The sequence below is a fragment of the Danio rerio genome, chromosome 24 (assembly GCF_049306965.1).
Source record: "Danio rerio strain Tuebingen ecotype United States chromosome 24, GRCz12tu, whole genome shotgun sequence".
Classification (NCBI taxonomy): Eukaryota; Metazoa; Chordata; class Actinopteri; order Cypriniformes; family Danionidae; genus Danio; species Danio rerio.
The window spans coordinates 30822902-30844388 of NC_133199.1; the positions used below are offsets into that span (position 1 = coordinate 30822902).

A 21487-nucleotide genomic window follows, 5' to 3' on the forward strand; every position below is an offset into this window, starting at 1 on the left:
TCTACATGCAACTTAAGCCTCAGGTAACCCCAGAAAGTATTTGTGAAGTTTCGGCTCAAAATACATCATGGATTGTTTATTACACCATGCAGTATTTTTGTGCCTCTTTAAATGTAAATGAGCTCCTGCTCCCTGCCCCTTTTCAGAAGAGGGCGGAGTCTTTACAGCTTGAGCTTCAATTACTTTGATGCAATAAACTGCAAAATAGGCCTGTCAGTGCTCAACAACAACAAATAACAAAACTAAAAGTGCAAAAACCACATATAGTTTGAACAATGTCAACATTTGGAGGGAACAGATTCATGAAAGTTAGTAAAAGATGAAGGAGAGTTAATGAGGTTTTGATGTTACCTGTTTATATTCAGATTCTCTTCCACCCAACACTTGCAGCACATAGCTGACCCGGTCTCCTCTCATTGGTGGGATACTCTCCCATGTGACCTCACAAGTGTTTCCCTCCAGCTGGACAACTCTTGGAGCTAAGAGGGCAAAAATGAGTATTTAAAACAAAAATAAGTAAAATCTTAAAATATTGAATTATAATTATTAAATTGTAAAAACAACACACACACAAATACCAATACTAATGAATTAGGCTGCTCGGCTTCATGTCATTCAGTTTTCACCCTGACCTGACACGGAGACCAGATCTCTGGACTATTGCTATCTGTTAACTATTTATCTATTAATTTCTCAATTGTCATAATTTAGTTGCTTTTACATGATAAAATATCTCAATTTGTGTTCTTAAGGTTGGAATGACGGGAGTGTTAGTAATTAATGACAGAAAGAATTTTCAGTTTTGCGTGAACTAATCCTTTATGAAAACTGAGAGGGCACAAATTCTTTCTGAGGGGGCAGTGCCCCCTTTTGTCTCCCCATAGCGTCAGGCCTGCTCCAATTCATCACATCACTTTAAACCACTAAAGATCTGATTCCTTTTTCTTAGTTGTAATTAAGTAACAGAAACTTTGAGTTAATAATAAGCATTTCTTTCAAGTTTATTATTATTATTTAAAAACAGAAAATACAGTATGAACAATGTACAATACATGGACCTTCTTACAGTACAAGTAATAACATTCATTTGTTAACAATAAATAAATGAATAAATAAATAAATAAATAAATCTTTATCAGACTCTTGGTTGTGCGAAAATATCCCCAAACTGTTTTTGTATCCACACATACAATTAATGTCACATGGTTATCCCCCTTTTTTTTGTTGGACTTATATGGTTGTTTGTTACACACACTCAATTAAAAATAGATTTACTCAATAAAACAAATAATACAGGATCAGTGGTTTTTTGTTTTGCTTTGCAGTTTAAGTTTTATGTCTCTTGGATTTATTCGATCAGGCCCCATTCTTTGCGTGTGAAATAACCAGAATTGTAATTTTTTTTTTCTACTTTAACATATTTTAATTTGTCATTTATTTCTGACACAAAACAAAATGAAATTACAGTTTAGCATCATTACTCCAGTCTTCATCATTCTATTATATCTAATTGCTTCTGAAAATTAATTGCTGATGTTTTCGTGAAATCTGTAAATTCATTTTCAGCATTCTTTTATGAGTGAAGCTCAAAATAACAACATAAATATTAAATACACTACCGGTCAAAAGTTTGGGGTCAGTAGGTCTTTGAATTGTTTTGAAATAAGCTTCTACTGCTCACCAAGGGTGCATTTATTTAATCAAAAATACAATACAAATTGTACAATTATGAAATGTTATTGCACTATTAAACAACTGTTCAAAAGTAGTTTATTATTGAATTTAATCAGTCATTCCAGTGATTTTTAAAGATGAATTTTCAGCTTCATTACTCCAGTCTTCAGAGTCACATAATCTTTCAGAAATCACTTTAATATTAAATTATTATTGTTATTATTATTATTAATAATAATAATGGTAATAGTAATAAAAGCAATAATGGCTGGACTAATAATTTCATTTGAAACTACATACAATAAGTAATAAATAAATATTCAATAAATAAGTATTAAACAATTTAACATTTTTTTTTACATTTAATAAATGCCGCCTTGATGAACAGAATGAATTTATTTAAATTATTAAATAAAATTCATTAAAAAAACTGAACCCAAACTTTTAACCAGTAGTGTATATACTTGCTGTCATTTGTAAATAATATAATGCATATTTGCAAAATAAAAATGAACACAAAATATACAGTTTGCGGTAATACTGAAAAATATTACACCATTTGGCAGCCCTTCCTGTCACATTTAAAAAAAAATAACAATGAAGAAATAAAAAAAGAATTTGACCAAATGAAGAAAGAAAAAAAAAACTATTTAAAATAAATAAAAAAATGATCTTGAACAGCTAGAAATAAAGTAAGTAAGTAATGTGTATATAAATATGGTACCTTTCAGCGTTGGTGGCAGAGATTTGGTTGTGCTGAAGGTGTAGGTCTCAGAAAAAGGCCCTTCGCCAGCTTCGCTCACCGCCTGGATCCGGAAACGGTACCTGCTGGATTCATTCAGTCTCTGCAACTTAAAAGTGTGGCTCGGACCTCGATAAACCACCACAAACCTAACAAAACATTACAAACATACACAAAAAAAAATAATTAGGTACAGCTTTTTAACGATATTCTTTATTATCTGATAGCGTAATAATTTTTGTACAGTGTTAAGTGCAAAAACGTGATGCTTGAGATCATATAAGTGAACTCGCATCACATTAATAGATAGTCTGAATGCAAAAAAATTTAAGAGCATTATATAAAATAACATATAACTTTGTCATTTATTAAAACTCTCAAGTGCAAATAACGTAAATCCATTGCTTGAGATCCTATATCTGAACTCTGTCACTTTCTGATGGCTTTAATTAATATCCTGAATGAAGAAAAGACAGGCAGGTAGAAGCCGGCCTTCATTAGATCCATTCGCCATTACTGCTTATACGGTTACAAATTTTCAGAAGTAGACCCGAGGCTGAAAGCTCAAACAGACGTCTTGATTTGCTTCTAAATGAGCCATCGGTGGGTCAGTGACGAGCGACTCTGAGAAAGCATTAAGGCAGGTGGTCTTGATAACCCCGAGTCTTCTAATCTAATTCCGCACAGCGCTTTGAGAGATCAAGTCTTCTCATTAGCAAACCCCACCTTAATGGACCCGCAAACACAAAATGTGCTGTTCTGATGAACTGCTTACATCAGAGAGAAGAAACTGCTCTATGGGTGCATGAAGGACAAATTAAAGTGATCAAGTGCAAACATACAACCACACACAGAGGCTTTCCTGTGAATATAATTAATATAAGCAGAAAGAACGTTTACACAATCTGACTAAGTTGTTGATGTTTAATACGAGACTATTGCTCTTAATTATGAGTTATAAGTGTTAACAAAAAATAAATATTCACTGCCTGACAAAAGTCTTCTGGCTGATCCAAGTTTTAAGAACAACAAATAATAACTTGACTTCTAGTTGATCATTTGGTATCAGAAGTGGCTTATATGAAAGGCAAAGGCCTCGAGATTACACTTATTTTACCACAATAAAATATGATCATGCCTTGATTTTGAATTATTAAATTAGGACAGAAAGGTCTGACTTTGCTTAGACAAAAGTCTTGTCACTTGTCACAGAAATAATATGCAGTATAGAATATAAAGTCATGGCACAGTTGAAAAAGATTTAATATTGTGTATGAACTTGGAGGACTGCATCCATACATCTCTACAATGACTTAAATAACTTATTAATAAAGTCATCTAGAAGGGGAAAGGAAGCGTTCTAGCAGGACTCCCAGAGTTCATCAAGATTCTTTGGATTCACCTTTAATGTCTGGGGATGCGGTTCAACAGATGATTCATCAAAAAAATCTATCTTCTGCCACTTTTCCGAATGATCAACTAGAATTCAAGTTATTATTTGTTGCTCTTGCAACTGAGATCGACGACAAGACTTCTGTCAGGTAGTATACATACAGTATAACATACTTTAATAATAAATTTTATGTATGTATAACATACATAAATTTGAATTCTTTAATCTTTTTTTCTGTTTAACACAGATTTTATCAACACATTTCCAAACATAATAGTTTTAATAACTCATTTGTAATAAATGATTTGATTTATTTTTGCCATGATGACAGCACATAATATATTTTACTAGATATTCTTAAAGATACTAGTATTCAGCTTGAAGTGACTTTTAAATGCTTGAATGTTTACAACTGAAAAAAGATATTGCTAAAGGGGGCTAATAATATAGACCTTATATTAAGCTGCTTTCATTCTAGCCGAAATAAAAAAAAAATAAGACTTTCTCCAGAAAAAAAAAAAACATAGGAAATTCCTTATAATGCCTTGAAAAAAATACCATGAAATGTCCTTAATCTGTTAAATTTCACTTGAGAAATAATTGAAATGAATATATGAATAAATATTACACAGGAGTGCTAATAATTTTGCTCTTAACTATATATTAACATGAAAATGTATGAAAAAAATTGGCCAAAACAAAACAATTTTGATTAATTTTTGTAATACAGTAAAATAATTTTTATTTATAAAAAACATTTTTAATTAGAAAAAAACATAAAATATAAAAAATAAATAAATAAGTAACTATTAACACACTTAGTTCTAAGTTCTGAATATTAAAACAGATTGTGTACTTTACTTAGCAGGCACCCCCAAAAAAATCTTAAAATACATCTAAATTAGCCTAACTATCAAGACATGACTAATTGAGCCATCAATACATCCCTCTGATTAGTCAAGTATGGAACTACACATATTTCACACTGCCAGTCACATTCTCTTAGTGCAAACCTCTGATTGCGATCCTCCATCTGCAGGATGTAGTTGGTGTCGTCTGTGAATTGACTCCGGCTGCTGAAAGCCCAGCGCAGTTTCAGACTCTGAGGTCCGACAGCTGCACACTCCAGCCGCGGGGGAGATGGTGGCAGGGGTCTGGTCCTCACTCTAAGGGTCTCACTTAAGGGTCCGGCGCCCATTTCATTTTCTGCCCAAATCTTTAGACTGAGAAAAGAAAAAAAAAACGAGAAATCATGTTACAAAAGAAGTGCTGTCAAAATCTGATCATGCTATAGAAAGAACATGCTTATACAAATGCACTACATCATATTGAGGTTAAATATGGCTTTTATTTTAATGAGTTTTCTCTTTGTACAAAGTTAAAAACTGATGCTAATGATAATAATGTTGACATTTGTTGTTTATACATTTATTTGAATAATGATTGTAAAACTGCATTATTAAATGCTAAGTGGGATTAAACAATTGAAATTAAGATTTGGTCTTTTTTTATTAATGGCAGCAGTAGTTTTACTCAGCTTTTACTTGTTTGAGACATATTTGAGTTTCGTTCTTCTGTTAAACACAAAAGAAGATATTCTGAAGAATGTTGAAAACCATTGACTTCCATAATATTCTTTTTTTTATATATATATGAAGGCCGATAATAATATGTTTTCAGCTTTCTTTAAAATATCTTCATCTACTAGAAGCTCAAAGTTTTCGAACCACTTAAAGGTGAGTAAACAAGAGTATATTATTAATTTTGGGTGAGCTTTCCCTTTTAAAATAGTCTAAAAATACTGAAAATTCTATATTGGAGGTCTCCTGATTTATATCAATCCATGGTCATGAATTACAGTACTTTATTTTCTCATAATAACCCCTGCAGCATCAGCTTTATTCACTCAGCAGTTAATTCAAAGATCCAGCCTCTTTAAACCCCAACTTTCTCAGAGCATACTCTTTTCTGATTATGATTTGACAAAAACTTACTGTACATGCTGGAAACCAAACACTCATTACTATCTGAACCAGCATATTTTTATTCAAGACAAAGACATATTGCACACAAACTGTAGGCATTTTTACATGGCAGATACAGTACACTAGTAAGTGCACTCATACTACATTATTGTTAGTCACTGAGCATTAAAAACACTTGTATTTTACTGCTCACCACATTTCTCTCATTGAAAACAAACTAAACACTCGCAAGCACCGAGTCCCGTGTTAAACCACTGATCTATATTATATTATGATTGTATGAATTAGTGCTTATGATCAATGTTGAGGAAGAAGCGCTCATATTTGGCAGGACAGCACAGTCAGGGCTGTTTCTAGACTTTTTGTCACCCTAGACAAGATTAAAGTTGTTCGGTTTTGTTTAATGTCCTCCTTTAAAAAGCAGACATCATCACTAGGGAGAATAATAATTTGCTGCTCATTGGCAATCCTGCTTATGTGGCACCCTAAGTGGCCGCTTACTTCATCTATGCTTAGAAATGGTACTGTGCACACCCCATCAGAAAAGAGAGAGACAAAAATGATGAACTATTGCCAAGTATTATAAAAAATATATAATAATGAAACGTCATGATAATTATTTTGTCTTTGTACACTTTTGTTGTTGCTAAAAGCAATTATCACCCAAGAGTCACTAATTTAAAAGTAAAAGTAATTAAAAAGTGCACATACATTCATTTAGGCATTTAAAAGCGTCCTGCCCCTTGGCGGTACCTGCAGGTGTCTTCAGTTTTCTCTGACCTTTTCACTCTGACTGACAGCAGTGGAGAAACTGATCTACTCTGACTGAAGAGCTGGCCACGCATTTGAATGAGCGATTCTGCAAACTTATCTACCTGGAATCCAATTATAGTAAGAGTACACAGGACTGAAAACATTACTAGATTGGTTTGGCCGAAGAGCACGGATAAGAGGGAAAGTTATTGCAATCTGTTTGATGTACACTAAATATTATTCCACAAATAGACAATCTGTCATTTACTCGCTCTCACAGTATTCTGAACCTGACTTTCTGTATAAGTGGAACAAACATCCTCTGTACTTACTTGGATTTGGGTTAGTTAACTACAACTAAATTCCTAAATTGAAATCAAATATATTATTTTACAAAAATATGTTGCAATTTAACGAAAATATATACATTTAAATTTTTATATATATATATATATATATATATATATATATATATATATATATATATATATATATATATATATATATATATATATATATATATAGTGCAGTAGGTGATTGTCTTTAAAAACATTTTTTGTTGTACTGGTTGAAAGTCTCTTCACAGTCCAATAGTAATGATTAAAGTAAATGATCTAAATGTGTTTATATGTATCTTTATATTCTGGGTAAGGCATAAAACAAAAAAAAAAATGTTCATCCAATTATATATTGTCTGGCCGACATCTCCCATAATTCCCATAAGTAGCTGAAACTGTCTTTCAGCAAATGTAAATTCGGATTTCTGCACATCTCTGTGGGCATAATGGGTAATTTTTTAATCTAGATTATTCATGTGATTAATCTAAATTAAAATGGCTCATTTGAATTCTGCCGAAGGCATTCAGAATAGGAGTCAGATCGTCTTGACCATGTCTACGTGCCTAAATGCATTAAACTGCTGCCATGTGATTGGCTGATTAGAAATTTGCACTTGCAGTCGTTCAGGCATACCTAATAAAGTGGCCAGTAAGTGTAAATACAAATAAATATAATACATATAAAATATTGTACATAACACAAACACACACTCAACTTTGTGTTTCTCAGACAGAAAGTAGGTTTTACAGGTATGGAACAACAGGACTAGGAGGTAATGACAATTTTCAACCCTGTAAAACTTGTTTTGCACTGTATTTTTCTAGTATGATTCATTTTGAGAACTAATGGAAGCTGAAAATATGAAATGGCCAAGAACACTCTTTATGACCCCGACAGAATTACTATAAAAGCTTATTCACAAAACCTGAAGCTGTTTTCTAATGAAAAGTCTTCCGCAATGGTAAAAGCTTATGTCGTAAAGCACTTAACAGAAAAAAATTAATAAACAGCAAAAAACAAACAAATAAACAAACAAACAAAAATATTTTTGAGGCAACAGTTCACTAAAACATGCTTTTTTGAAAAAAAAAAAAAAAAAAAAAGCATGTAAGGGGCAATTTGAGCAAAACATTTCCCATATTAAAGTTTGTTAGTAAGTGTTGCATGATGCATCATAAATAAACAGTTTTAAGACAAAAATATTAGGGCAATTTGTGCCTAAAAAGTATTAGTACACATGATCTCAACATTCAAATCACCTTGACTCCAATTGGTATATAAAAAAGTGAGTTCAAAAAAAGGTTGAGCATAATTTGTTTCCTGAGACACCTTAGTTGGATTTTTGTTTTATTTAATACCTTAAAATTCACAATTTAAGTATCCAAACACATTCAGGCCACACTAGGTCATTAGGGGGAGCTGAAACATGTTATTTTTTAAGAAGGCTTCTGAAATCTGCAGCTCCATTAAACACATTATGTGCCCCTGATAATTATTATAAGTGCATTTGTATTTGGCATATTAATTGAGGATGTGTTTCGTGGTCCATTACCCCAGTGGAAAGTCGCATTTGTGATCATTTAATGTCTTTCATTACAAACTAAACCCTTTTTTAACAGACTCGCTTGCCAGAAGCCCATTAGCCTGTAGAGAACGTGAGAGAGTCATTTCCTTATGCAATCCTGTTAGGAAGCTAGTCCTTTTAAAATATACCTCTATTTACATAAGAATAGCTGAATTTTAAAAAGTGCCATATGATTAACAATGTAGATTGTTTAGACCAGTGGTTCTCAAACTGTGGTAGTGGTACGCGGAGGAATCGCTGAATAATGAAAGAAACAATTAACACTTTTAATCCTTTAATGCGTAATATAACATTGATGTGATCAGCATTGGCTGTTTTGTGAAACGTACGATCACAACGCTGTGCTTAGAGTGTTTATTTTAGTGCATTGTGTCATAAGCTGCTGAAAATCTGTTTCCAAAGTTTAAGAATTGACTCTGAAGTGTGATTTGACTGACATGAAAAGTGGCCAATCACAGTCGACCTTGTCTAGTTGCGTGAAACGTAAGGGCGGGACAAAGGCTTTCTGTGTTGCAGAGACAGAAAAAACAACTTAAAAACAAATGTTTTGTTGGAATAATGCTTCTCGGATGTTTTCACTACAGAGATGTCTAGCAGAGTAATTAAACCGCGGACATATTTCCTGCCTATTTGATGATCTTCATACACGTTTCGCTCTCCGACAGCCAGTCGACTCGCCTCTGACCTGTCACTCCTCTAAATACATTCTGAATGGCGGCGCGGGAATGAAGGTATTGCGCAATTACTCATTTCTGCAAAAGAGCGAGAGCGCATTCATGTACGCAAATCGCTAAAACAGATATGCGAGCTCTTAAATAGGCTTTTTTTCAAATGAACTGCAAGTCCTCTCATGATCGCCTGTGTGCTCAGATAGAATACAATCGCAATCTCTCCACTATTAAAGTAGACATTATTTAGGCTATCTTTGCTCCTTAACTAAATTTAGTCAAAAGTATTCAAAGTTATCAAATATTTAGAATTAGATTGATACATGATCGATGACAATGCTAAAGGTCTTCTTATTTGGCTGTGTTTTGAAGTGAAACTTACTTTTAGCAAAGGTGCAACATTTTTTATTTCTTTACGACAAAAGAATTATGCTGGAAATGTTTCTGGATGAGGTATTTGTGTGATTTATACATTTAGCTGTATTCTGATCTGTCCTAAAGCATTACAGGTCAAAGCAATCCGTTGTTAGCCTACTTATTGTTTATTTATCACAATTTACAATAAGGCTCTTAAAGCACTGCTTTGATAAATGTAGTGTCGTCATATTTCAAATACCTCAAGTAAAATGAAGTCATTTGTTTTATTTTTTTACTGACAGTGTACTTGTATTTTTTTACGTTTCTATTTTAGATTAAGATCAAGTGTAAAATAAAATCTACATGTGATGTACAGCTATTTAAGAAACAAATTTGCCATATTGTAAAGAAAATAGTGTAAAATATGTAAATAAAAGGCTAAATTTAAATCTTTTTACCATATACTTTAATTTAACCTTTCAAAGCTTAAAAATATATATTTTTAAAAATGGGCAAAAAGTGTCTCTATGGCCTTAAAGATTATTTGGTAGTTTTACCAGTGCTATTGAAAAAGATTAATTGTCATGAAAGGAAAAATTTACTATACTTCCTTTGTTAGTGCAAATTATACATCTAGCTTTGGGATGTAAGCAATCAAACCATTAAATCAGGTTTACACTTAAAAAAAAGTGATTTCATAATGAAAATCAGATTTTTTTTCAAAAGTAACCAACTAGTACTTTTTAATAGAGTAATTTGTACTTTTACATAATATTAGGATTATTTACTAAAAAAAAATTTATTTTAGCAGTGTAATAGTATTTTTACTTGAGTACAAAAAAGATTTCACAAGCACTTAGTGCAGGTTTATTATACTATTAATATATGATTAATAAATATCATTATTAATGGTTTTTATTTGTATCTATTCTTATGCAATGTTTTATGGGTTGCTGAGAATACATTTCAGGTCTTCAATACATAGCATGTCAGTCTTGAAAAAAAAAAAATAGGTGCTGGAATTGATTTTCATTAGGCTGTGCCTGTATGAACCCTGTCATGTACATTTAACATTTATTTCAAGATTTGTCTGAAAGTGTATGAATATGACATATAGCCTATATTTATAAGGTCCAAGCAGCATTTCCAGCTTTTGATGAATAGGCTACTATGAATACTTTAGATTTAAGTACAGCAGTTTTCTTTTTACTTTTTAAGAACAGCGCCATTTTTTTATGAACTTTTAAAAGCACATTTTAACTAAAACTTTTTTTTTTTTATCTGCAAGCACAGTTAATGTTCAGACTATTTCAAATGTTTAAAGTGACTGACAATAATACATATTCTTACTAATAGGAAGTAATCTGCATCGTTTTAAAACTGTGCACACCTGTAGCTGCTTAATTAGGCTTACGACGCTATTTTTAATACTGGTTAAAAAATAGCGTCGTAAGGTGGTACTTGGAGAGACGATTTTTTTCTAAGGTGGTACTTGGTGAAAAAAGTTTGAGAACCACTGTTCTAGTACATTTCAATTCTGCCATATTCCCAAAATACATGCATCACTGTGCCAATGTCAACCCCACACTTAAAAAAACAGCTAAGAACTTTTTTATACTTTTTTTTATTTTTACTTTTACTTTTATATCACTAAAGTGATGAAGTTTTTCCTTAAAACAAGCAAAATAATCTCATGCCAAATAAAAAAAACAAGATTATTTTGCTTGTTTTAGCAAAAATTTTTTACATATTATTTCTGAAAACAAGACAATATTTTTTTGCTTGTCTAGATAATGGCTCTGTTTTTTTTTTTTTTTAGATATTTGGACAAATAAGACAAAGCTCTTAAGTAAGAAAAGCATTTTTTTGTTATGCACATTCTAGATTTTATTCTTTAGACTTTACTTGTATCATATTCCATACATTTTCAAGTGTTATATATCTCATAATACTAAGTCATTTAATTTATGTTTAACCCTTTCAAAAATACCATAGTTTTACCACTTGATCCATCACTGTACCATCTAACCAAAAAAACAAGCATCAAATATACCCTGCTACCAATAAAGCAACACACAAAGTCCAACATCTACCCAGAATACAGCATTTAGCTGATTACATCTTGAGCCAGATGTAAGAGGGGTCCATTTGTAGAGCTAATAACACTGACACGCTCTATCAGGGATTTACCAGTACTCGTCCCTATATTATTGGAACCAAAATAATGAGGAAATAAGGTCTCTGGTCAGCACTAATGCAGTATCAGTGACCTCCAGCAGCAAAGAGCTGCTGATGGAGAGGATGAAGGTAAAAAAGGATCTGAAGTGTTGAACAGCATGTGCGCTCACCTGTACTCGCTGTCCGGCAGCAGGTCTCTGATAATGTGCTGGTTTGTGTTTTCAGTGGAAATGATTCGGTCCCCGATCTGGATGTTGTAGGAGATGATTTGGGCTCCATTACAGTTCGGCTCGTCCCAGGTGAGGGCCAGACAGGTGGAGAGGGAGAAGGATTCACTTTCTGCTGGGTTCAGAGGGAGGTTGAGTTGGTGAAATCCGGATATGAGATCAGGGGCTGCAGCAGGGGTTCGACATGTCACCAGATCACTGTAGGGGCCCGCCCCGGCCTGGTTAACTGCCTGTAAACCAGATAAAGAGAGACAGAGAGAGAGAAAAAAAACAACAATATATTAATTTAAATTCAGACATTTGAGAATCTGTTGTTGAATTTAACAAATATTTAGATCATAAGTTACATTAGTAATATAGAATATGTTCTATTGTTCAATTCAGTTGCTACAAATGACAGCTAAAAGTGTTCCTTGTTTAATAGATGTAAATATCTGCAAGTGTTAATAGTAAATAAATATTATAAAAAAACAACAATTAAAAAAATTAAACAATAGTTAAAGGTTTTGGTTGTTTAATAGTTGATAGACGTAAAAATCTACATGTGTTAATAGTAAAAAAATATAATAAAAAACCCACAATTAAATATATGAAGCGATAGTTAAAAGTGTTGCTTGTTTAATAGTTGATAGATGTAAAGATCTACAAGTGTTAATAGTAAATAAATATAATAAAAAACAACAATTAAATAAATGAAACAATAGCTAAAGTTTTAACTTGTTTAATAGTGGATAGATGTAAAGATCTACAAGTGTTAATAGTAAATAAATATATATAAAAAACAATTAAATAAATGAAACAATAGTTAAAGGTTTTGCTTGTTTAATAGTTGATAGACGTAAAGATCTACAAGTGTTAATAGTAAATAAATATAATGAAAAACCAACAATTAAATATATGAAGCAATAGTTAAAGGTTTTGCTTATTTATAGTTGATAGACGTAAAGATCTAAAAGCGTTAAAAGTAAATAAATATAATAAAAAAACAACAATTAAATATATGAAGCAATAGTTAAAAGTGTTGCTTGTTTAATAGTTGATAGACGTAAAGATCTACAAGTGTTAATAGTAAATAAATATAATAAAAAACAACAATTAAATAAATGAAACAATAGCTAAAGGTTTTGCTTTTTTTAATAGTTGATAGACGTAAAGATTTACATGCGTTAATAGTAAATAAATATAATGAAAAAACAACAATTAATCATATAAAGCAATAGTTAAAAGTGTTGCTTGTTCAAAGGTTCACAAAACCCTTGAGTACTTTTTTTTAAAAAGATTTTAACAGATTTGTGTGTGTTGAGCATCAGTTAAGACAATGTTGGCACCTAATAGCTTTAATTGTGGGAAACACTGGATAATTTTGATCTTTTGTCAGCTAATTTCAGCTTTTCGGGTTTAAAATGATTTTTCGGACGGGATAAAAATCGGCGACGTAGCGCAAAACTGCATGTGCAAAGATGACTCGTCGGTTTCTCATTATTATTCATAGCAGAGTTTTCTTATCCTATGAGAAGAGCCAGCTTCTTAATAATTCATGACTGCAAGTGCTTTCCGAAAGCAAGGCAGACCTGTTAGTGCCAAGCTGTGAGACACAGACCAACGGCACACAGTATTTAGCTGTTCATGATGGGTCGTATGCGTTTGTTTCCATAATCCACGGGGTTTGTTGCATGTTTTTCCCTGCGATGCTGTCAGGGCCGATAAAGCAAAGCTGTTTGTGTGCAGCAAGCATTTTTGTCGGGAGAGCAATACGAGAATTGGAGAATGGCTGGCGTTGATATAAATTGTGGTTATCTGTATATGAAATTACGAATAACAAAGTTAGCAGGGCATTAAATTATTGTTTATTTTTTTGCATTTTAACTTTGTAAACTATATAATCATGCGCCTCCTCACGGTTCGTGTATCGGTTTTGTGACCTAACTGACAACAGTTAGGCACGCACGCCCTTTATGATGCATCTTTTGAAAAAATTCTGTGGTAAACCTGAACCGAAAGTGGGGGGTGTCATGACCCTTTTATAGCTGGCAGATGTAAATATCTGCAAGTGTTAACAATAAATAAATAAAATAAAAAAAACAACACAACACTTAAATACATGAAGTTATAGCAAAAAGTGTTGCTTGTTTAATAGCTGGCAGATTTAAATATCTGCAAGTGTTAACAACAAATAAATATAATAAAAAACACTTAAGTATATGAAGCAATAGCTAAACGTTTTGCTTGTTTAATAGTTTGTAAATGTAAATATCTCCAAAAACCAATAGTAAATCAATATAATAAATGCTAATAGTAATTTTTTAAAGGAAAAATAAAGTAAAGCTAAATTAAAATAAAATAAAAATCCACTTCTAGCTGATTATCTTTTGACCATTTAGAATCATAGAATCATTTAGAATCCTAGAGATGCTGAATCTTTATATAGCCAACTATCTTTATTTAAATTCTGACTGACGGCTTAATATAAGATAACATTAAATGAAACAACTAAATAAATAAAACACGATTTATTTTTAACTTGCTTTGCTGATCATCTTTACAGTTTTATAGGCAAACATGCTTTCAGTTTGTCAAAACATCTGGACATTCACTGAGCATTTTAAAGAGCATGGGAGAAATCTAGTTACTCTGGTGCAGGTAGATTGTTTTCCTCCACTACACGATGTGCACAGTGATTCAGAGCCAATTATTTGTAAAGAGGAGCATGCAAAGGTCAGAACATTATCATAACAGTACTCCAGTCTAACATCACTATTTAAGATGTCTAAGCAAAGCAATTTGTGGGTTTATTTTTGTTGCATAAAAACAAAAATATCTACACCAATGCATGCAAAGCAAGATCTTTACAATAGTTTGAAAAAAAATTAATTCTAAAAATAAGTGTTAATCTTAGGGTGCTTTTACACCTTGACACTTGTTTGAGAACCTGTCTATTGATTGCAGTTAGCGTGATTTGTTTGGCATATGTAAACCCAGCAATCACACCCGGATCAGCAACAAATCAAACGGTCTGAGATCGCCTGAATAAGGTGGTCTTGGTTCGATTTAAAAGAACTCCGGAGCGGATCGATTAAGAAAGCTAGTAAGAATGTAAAACGATCCAACGAATAAGGCTATATTACAGTGCACTGTGGTTATGTAATAGCCATATATATTACTATATGAAGAGAGCTATGACATTTTTATATTTATTATTTATAATTTTTTTTAGATTAATTATATTTTTACAAAATTTGACAACTGAAATGAGGCTATGTATGTGGAAGTCTTTCCTCTTATATTTATATTTGGTGACGTTATCTTATGGTGTCAAAATCACAGTGCACCTTTGTGATTATAATGTCCTACAGCTTGTCAACATAAAGTAAAAAAACAACGTGACAGCTGAGCGAAATCTATGGGATATAAACCCTGAAACTCTGACCAATGTGAGGCGAGTTTACAGCACATGACTTGTTTGAGCTATTTTGGTCCGTTTAGAAACTTTGCCACATGAAAGCGAACCGCACCAGAAAAAAAATAGACATTGTAACAATTTTACACTCTTCTAATTTCCTTAATTATAAAGCAAGCTGGTAGTAAAGCATTGATTGTAATGTGATTAAGCTCAAAAGCAATAACATGAGCCTTGCTTATGTTTATGTTAATGTTTATGCTTATATACATGGCTACTGAATTGAAAATGTTCATTTGTGGAGAAAAAAAAAACTGAAAAATCTCAGTCGTTATTTCTCTGATAAAAGGGTAATTAAATGTATTGCTTTAAAAAAAAAAAGTAAATAATGATCATGTTTAAATTTATAACAACCAGCAGTTGTATGAATATATTTATACATTTATACCAACCAGATGTTTAAATAATATTTCAAGGTTTTGACAGAAAATTCTAAATAAATAAAAATATATATATTTACTTAGAAAAACAGCATTTTCTCATTGCAAACTTTAAACTACAGCTGAACAAATTACAGAACAGTCGATCTCTCTCTTTTGTATTACTGTGTTTATACCACACAAACTGGTAGTGTTTGCTTTACTCTGGTTTTTCTGAGTTTATTATTGTGATCTCCCGATTGCAACAGAGAAATACTGGGAAATCTCTATAGACTGATGGCATTTCATGCCGTATAATCTTAAAATGTCAGCAAAATTACCTGGTTTGTCATCACTTTAGATATTACGCTAGAGAATCATTCAAATACTAGCTCTAAAGAGATGTTGGCAATGTTTCTGCTGTTCTGATGTCAGCTGCAGATGTGAATGAATGGTAGAAGTAGTTCTTCATACAAAAGGATTTTGAGACTCTCCGTGTTTAATTTTCTTTTTATATACATAATTATATTGTCGAACAGTTGTATAAACACAGTATTACACTCGTAGCAGTATGATACAGCCATATCACACTGCTTCTCCTGTGATATTGCTCATATATATATATATATAATTTTTTTTTTTTTTTTTTTTACAATTGTTTTTGATTATTTAAAAAAAATCTTTATAATTAAAAAAATTTGTGCTATTAATTAGTACTAACAGTGCTAATTTACTTGAGCAAGTTCTTATGCTAAATGAAAAAATAAATAAATCGCATTTCTTTTTGAAACAGAAACCTAAAAAAATAACAACACAAAGAAAAACGAATGAAAATATTTAAATGTGTCAATTGTGTCCATTGTGTTTTCTAATGGTCCAAATAATAAAAAACTCATTGTCATTATTGCCTTCAATACCTGTATCCTGCAGCAGTACTCTGTCGAAGCCTCCAGGTTGGAGATCTGGAAGTAGGTTTCATCTCCACTGTAGACCAGTTCAAGCGAATCCAAATCCCGGCCCCAGTATAGCCGATACCCAGAAACATCTATCCCAGAGCTCTCTGTGTTCTGCGGGATCAAAATCACAGCAAACTTTACGCTCCAGGAAATTACAACAACAAACAACAACACATATTCCCAGAATTACACAGCTAATTACCTGCATGACACGGTTTCATCAGGACAAACATGCATCAGACCCAGAGATAATAAATGAATCAACCACTCAAGACAGCAAACAGAATGTTAATAAGGGAAGTCTCTCAGATATCTTGACATTTAAGACACAACAAGGCTAAATATCCCATTAATTTTCATTCACTGCAAAACACAGCAGGCCTTTTGTCATGAAAAGCAAGTGTCTTTTGAGAGGAAAAGATGGGAAGAGCAATTATTGTTGATAAGGTTTTGATCTGCCTTCTCCAATATACAAAATCTTCAGTGTCCTCTGGGTGATCGATCAAAATAAAATCCATCAGTGTAAACTAGGATGGTGAATCTATGCTTGTATTATTTGCTTTCTTTGAGTCCCAAAGCCTAAACGCTCTCTTGAAAATTGATTTCATTCACAGTGCAGCAGAAAATTGCTGACGATCATATAACAGCTTGATTTATCATTTCTACTGTAGGAAAAAACCCACTCTACATTTATAATAAAACGATTTTCATACAGGGCTCTGTAGTTTTGAATTTAGCTTTCCCATATTAATAAAAACCTTCATTCAAAAACTGCATTATGTGTTTTCTTGTGTTATCTCTGGATAACATTTTAATTTGTTTGATGATCTGAAATATTAAAGTGTGACACTCATGCAAAAGAAAAGAAATCGGTAAAGGGGCAAACAGTTTTTCGCACCACTGTATATTCACATTCATAATCCTTAAAAAATGTATATTTGAAACAATTAAGCCACTACTAATACAATAAAAAATTACACTTGTCTGTAATTTTTACAATTTTGCAAGAAACTAGCCTAGAGCACAATCTGCTGTTAGAAACTAGCATAGCAGGCCGCCTGCAGTTAAAAAACTAGCCTAGAGCCCCATCTGCTGTTAAAAATTAGCCTAGAGCCCCATCTGTTGCTAAAAACTAGCCTAGAGCTTTATCTGATCTGCTGTTAGAAAGTAGGATAGAGTGCCATCTGCTGCTAAAACCTAGCCTAGAGCCCCATCTGCTGTGGAAAAACTAGCCTAGAGCCCCGTCTGCTGTTAAAATTAGCCTAGATCGCTATCTGCTGTTAAAAATGAGGCTAGAGCGCCATCCTCTTTTAAAAACTAGCCTCGAGCACCATCTGATCTGCTGTTAAAAACCAGCCAAGATCGCCACCTGCTGCTTAAAACTAGCCTAGAGCGCCATATCCTGTTAGAAACCAGCGTAGCAGGCCACCTGCTATTAAAAACTAGCCTAGAGCCCCATCTGTTACTAAAAACTAGCCTAAAGCATTATCTGATCTACTCTTAGAAAGAAGCATAGAGTGCCATTTGCTGTTAAAAACTAGCCTAGAGCCTCATCTGTTGCTAAAAATTAGCCTAGAGTGTTATCTGATATTCTGCTAGAAAATATCATAAAGCGTCATCTGCTGTTAAAAACTAGCCAAGAGCATGATTTGATCTGCTGTTAAAAAGTAGCAGAGCGCCATCTGCTGACAAAACATAGCCTATAGCCCCATCTGCTGTTAAAAACTAGCCTAGAGCCCCATCTGTTGCTAACAACTAGCCTAGAGCGTTATCTGATCTGCTGTTAGAAAGTAGCATAAAGCACCATCTGCTGCTAAAACCTAGTCTAGTAAAATCTGCTGTTAAAAAACTAGAAAAGAGCACCATCTGTTGCTAAAAACTAGCCTAGAGCCCCATCTGTTGCTAAAAAATAGCCTAGAGCGTTTTCTGATCTGCTGTTAGAAAGTAGCATAGAGCGCCATCTGCTGCTAAAGCCTAGCCTAGAGCCCCACTTGCTGTAAAAACTAGCCTAGAGCACCATCCTCTTTTAAAAACTAGCCTTGAGCACCATTTGATCTGCTGTTAAAAACTAGCCTAGATCGCCATCTGCTGCTAAAAACTAGCCTAGAGCCCCATTTGCTGTTAAAAACTTGCCTAGAGTGCCATCTGGTGTAAAAAAACAGGCCTTGAGCGCCATCCTCTTTTAAAAAGTAGCCTAGAGCACCATCTGATCTGCTGTTAAAAACTAGTCAAGATCGACATCTGCCAATAAAAACTAGCCTAGAGTGCCATCTGCTGTTAGAAACTAGCCTAGAGCCCCATCTGTTGCTAACAACTAGCCTAGAGCGTTATCTGATCTGCTGTTAGAAAGTAGCATAAAGCACCATCTGCTGCTAAAACCTAGTCTAGTAAAATCTGCTGTTAAAAAACTAGAAAAGAGCACCATCTGTTGCTAAAAACTAGCCTAGAGCCCCATCTGTTACTAAAAACTAGCCTAGAGCGTTTTCTGATCAGCTGTTAGAAAGTAGCATAGAGCGCCATCTGCTGCTAAAGCCTAGCCTAGAGCCCCACTTGCTGTAAAAACTAGCCTAGAGCACCATCCTCTTTTAAAAACTAGCCTAGAGCACCATTTGATCTGCTGTTAAAAACTAGCCTAGATCGCCATCTGCTGCTAAAAACTAGCCTAGAGCCCCATTTGCTGTTAAAAACTAGCCTAGAGTGCCATCTGGTGTAAAAAACTAGCCTTGAGCGCCATCCTCTTATAAAAAGTAGCCTAGAGCACCATCTGATCTGCTGTTAAAAACAAGCCTAGATCGCCACCTGCTGCTAAAAACTAGGCTATAGTGCCATCCTATTTTAAAAACTAGCCTAGAGTACCATCTGATCTGCTGTTAAAAACTAGTCAAGATCGACATCTGCCAATAAAAACTAGCCTAGAGTGCCATCTGCTGTTAGAAACTAGCCTAGAGTGCCATCTGCTGCTAAAAACTAAACTCAAAATCAAAAAGAAAACAGCAATCCAATAAAAAAAATGCAGAATCAATGTCGATTTAGATTTCTTAAACAATTTTGCATGTGTGTCTGCATGTGTGTCTGTGTGTGAATGAAAGGCCCAATTTGGCTATCAAATGAACTAAAAAATGGAAAAATAGGAAAAAAAGAAAGCTGATTCACCTCCCAGGTCACATGAGCGCAGGTGTGTGAAGTCACATTGATGACAGGAGGATTACATTGCTCTGGAGGTCCAGCGGCTGTGCTGATGTCCACAGATTCAGAGAACGGGCCATACTGAGAAACAGAAGAGAGAAACACCGGCTAAGATTTAGTGTGTTTTTACTGCTGTCTCTCATGTAATGAATGGCCTGGGCTCAACCATAAGGAGGGAAATCTGTTATTTCTGTGGCAGGTAAAACCCAAAGTGCTACACCCTGTCAGACATCCATCCTCAGTGACGGCTGAATGAGCTTCTTAATAAGTTTTCCAATACAGAAAGCAGATCTCTTTGTCACCCTGAGGTGATGTGGAAGGTTTGTTATAAAACGTGGATTCCACGTAGGAGAGAGAAAACAACTGGAGAGATGGGATTTAGACTGATGGGGATGAAATTATAGGTGGTTGAAATGTAACTGTCCTGACTCATTGCTTATGAAAGCCTGCATTATGCAACTAGTTAAAATAAATGCTATTTATATTGTGGCATTTCAGGAGAATGTGCTAATTTGTGAAATAAAAACACTAATGGATTGGTGTAAAAGATCAAAATTTAATCTAATATACATTTCAAACAACTAAATTGAATGTGTATATATATATAATTGAATTAATTATTTTATACTATGATCATTATTATACTATTTATGTACCATTATAATATACATTAACCAGCCACTTTATTAGGTACACCTGTCCAACTGCTTGTTAATGCAAATCTCTAATCAGCCAATCACATGGCAGCAACTCAATGCATTTAGGCTTGTAGACATGGTCAAGATGATCTGCTGCAGTTCAAACCGAGCATCATAATGGGGAAGAAAGGTGATTTAAGTGACTTTGAACCTTCCATGGTTGTTGGTGCTAGACAGGCTGATCTACTGGGATTTTCTAGCACAACCATCTCTATGGTTTACAGAGAATGGTCTGAAAAAGAGAAAATATCCAGTGAGCGGCAGTTCTGTGGGCACAAATGTCTTGTTGATGCCAGAGGTCAGAGTAGAATGGCCAGACTGGTTCAAGCTGATAGAAAGGCAACAGCAACTCAAATAACCACTCCTTAAAATCGAGGTATTCAGAAGAGCATCTCACAACACGTCTAACCTCGAGGCAGATGAGCTACAGCAGCAAAAGATCACACCGGGTGCCACTCCTGTTAGCTAAGAACAGGAAACTATAAGCACAGGCTATAATTTGCACAGGCTCACCAAGCTTGGACAATGGGACCTTTGGAAAAACATTGCCTGGTCTGATGAGTCTCGATTTCTGCTGCGACATTCGGATGGTAGGGTCAGAATGTGGCCTCAACAACATAAAAGCATGGATCCATTCTGCCTTGTATAAACAGTTCAGGCTGGTGGTGGTGGTGTAAGAGTATGGGGGATATTTTCTTGGCACACTTTGGGCTCATTAGTACCAATTGAGCATTGTGTCAATGCCACAGCCTACCTGAGTATTGTTGTTGACCATGTTCATCCCTTTATGACCACATTGTGCTACTTCTAGCAGGAAAACGTGTCATGTCATAAAGCGCGAATAATCTCAAACTGGTTTCTTGAACATAACAATGAGTTCACTGTGCTCAGATGGCCTCCACAGTCACCAGAGCTCAATATAATAGAGCA

General features: G+C 33.8%; 1 protein-coding gene across 2 annotated transcripts in view; it reads right to left on the minus strand.

Annotated features, from left to right (window-relative positions):
• fndc3bb (fibronectin type III domain containing 3Bb) overlaps positions 1 to 21487 on the minus strand; it is a 135053-nt gene that overhangs the window by 7238 nt on the left and 106328 nt on the right. For both annotated transcript variants that reach the window (XM_002666672.7, XM_073940857.1), the window contains exons 20-25: positions 19827 to 19940; positions 16635 to 16784; positions 11845 to 12131; positions 4823 to 5032; positions 2399 to 2565; positions 352 to 479 (exon numbers count right to left, since the gene is read on the minus strand). In XM_002666672.7, coding sequence (XP_002666718.2) covers positions 352 to 479; positions 2399 to 2565; positions 4823 to 5032; positions 11845 to 12131; positions 16635 to 16784; positions 19827 to 19940 — 1056 coding nt within the window. The remainder of the gene's footprint in view (positions 1 to 351; positions 480 to 2398; positions 2566 to 4822; positions 5033 to 11844; positions 12132 to 16634; positions 16785 to 19826; positions 19941 to 21487) is intronic.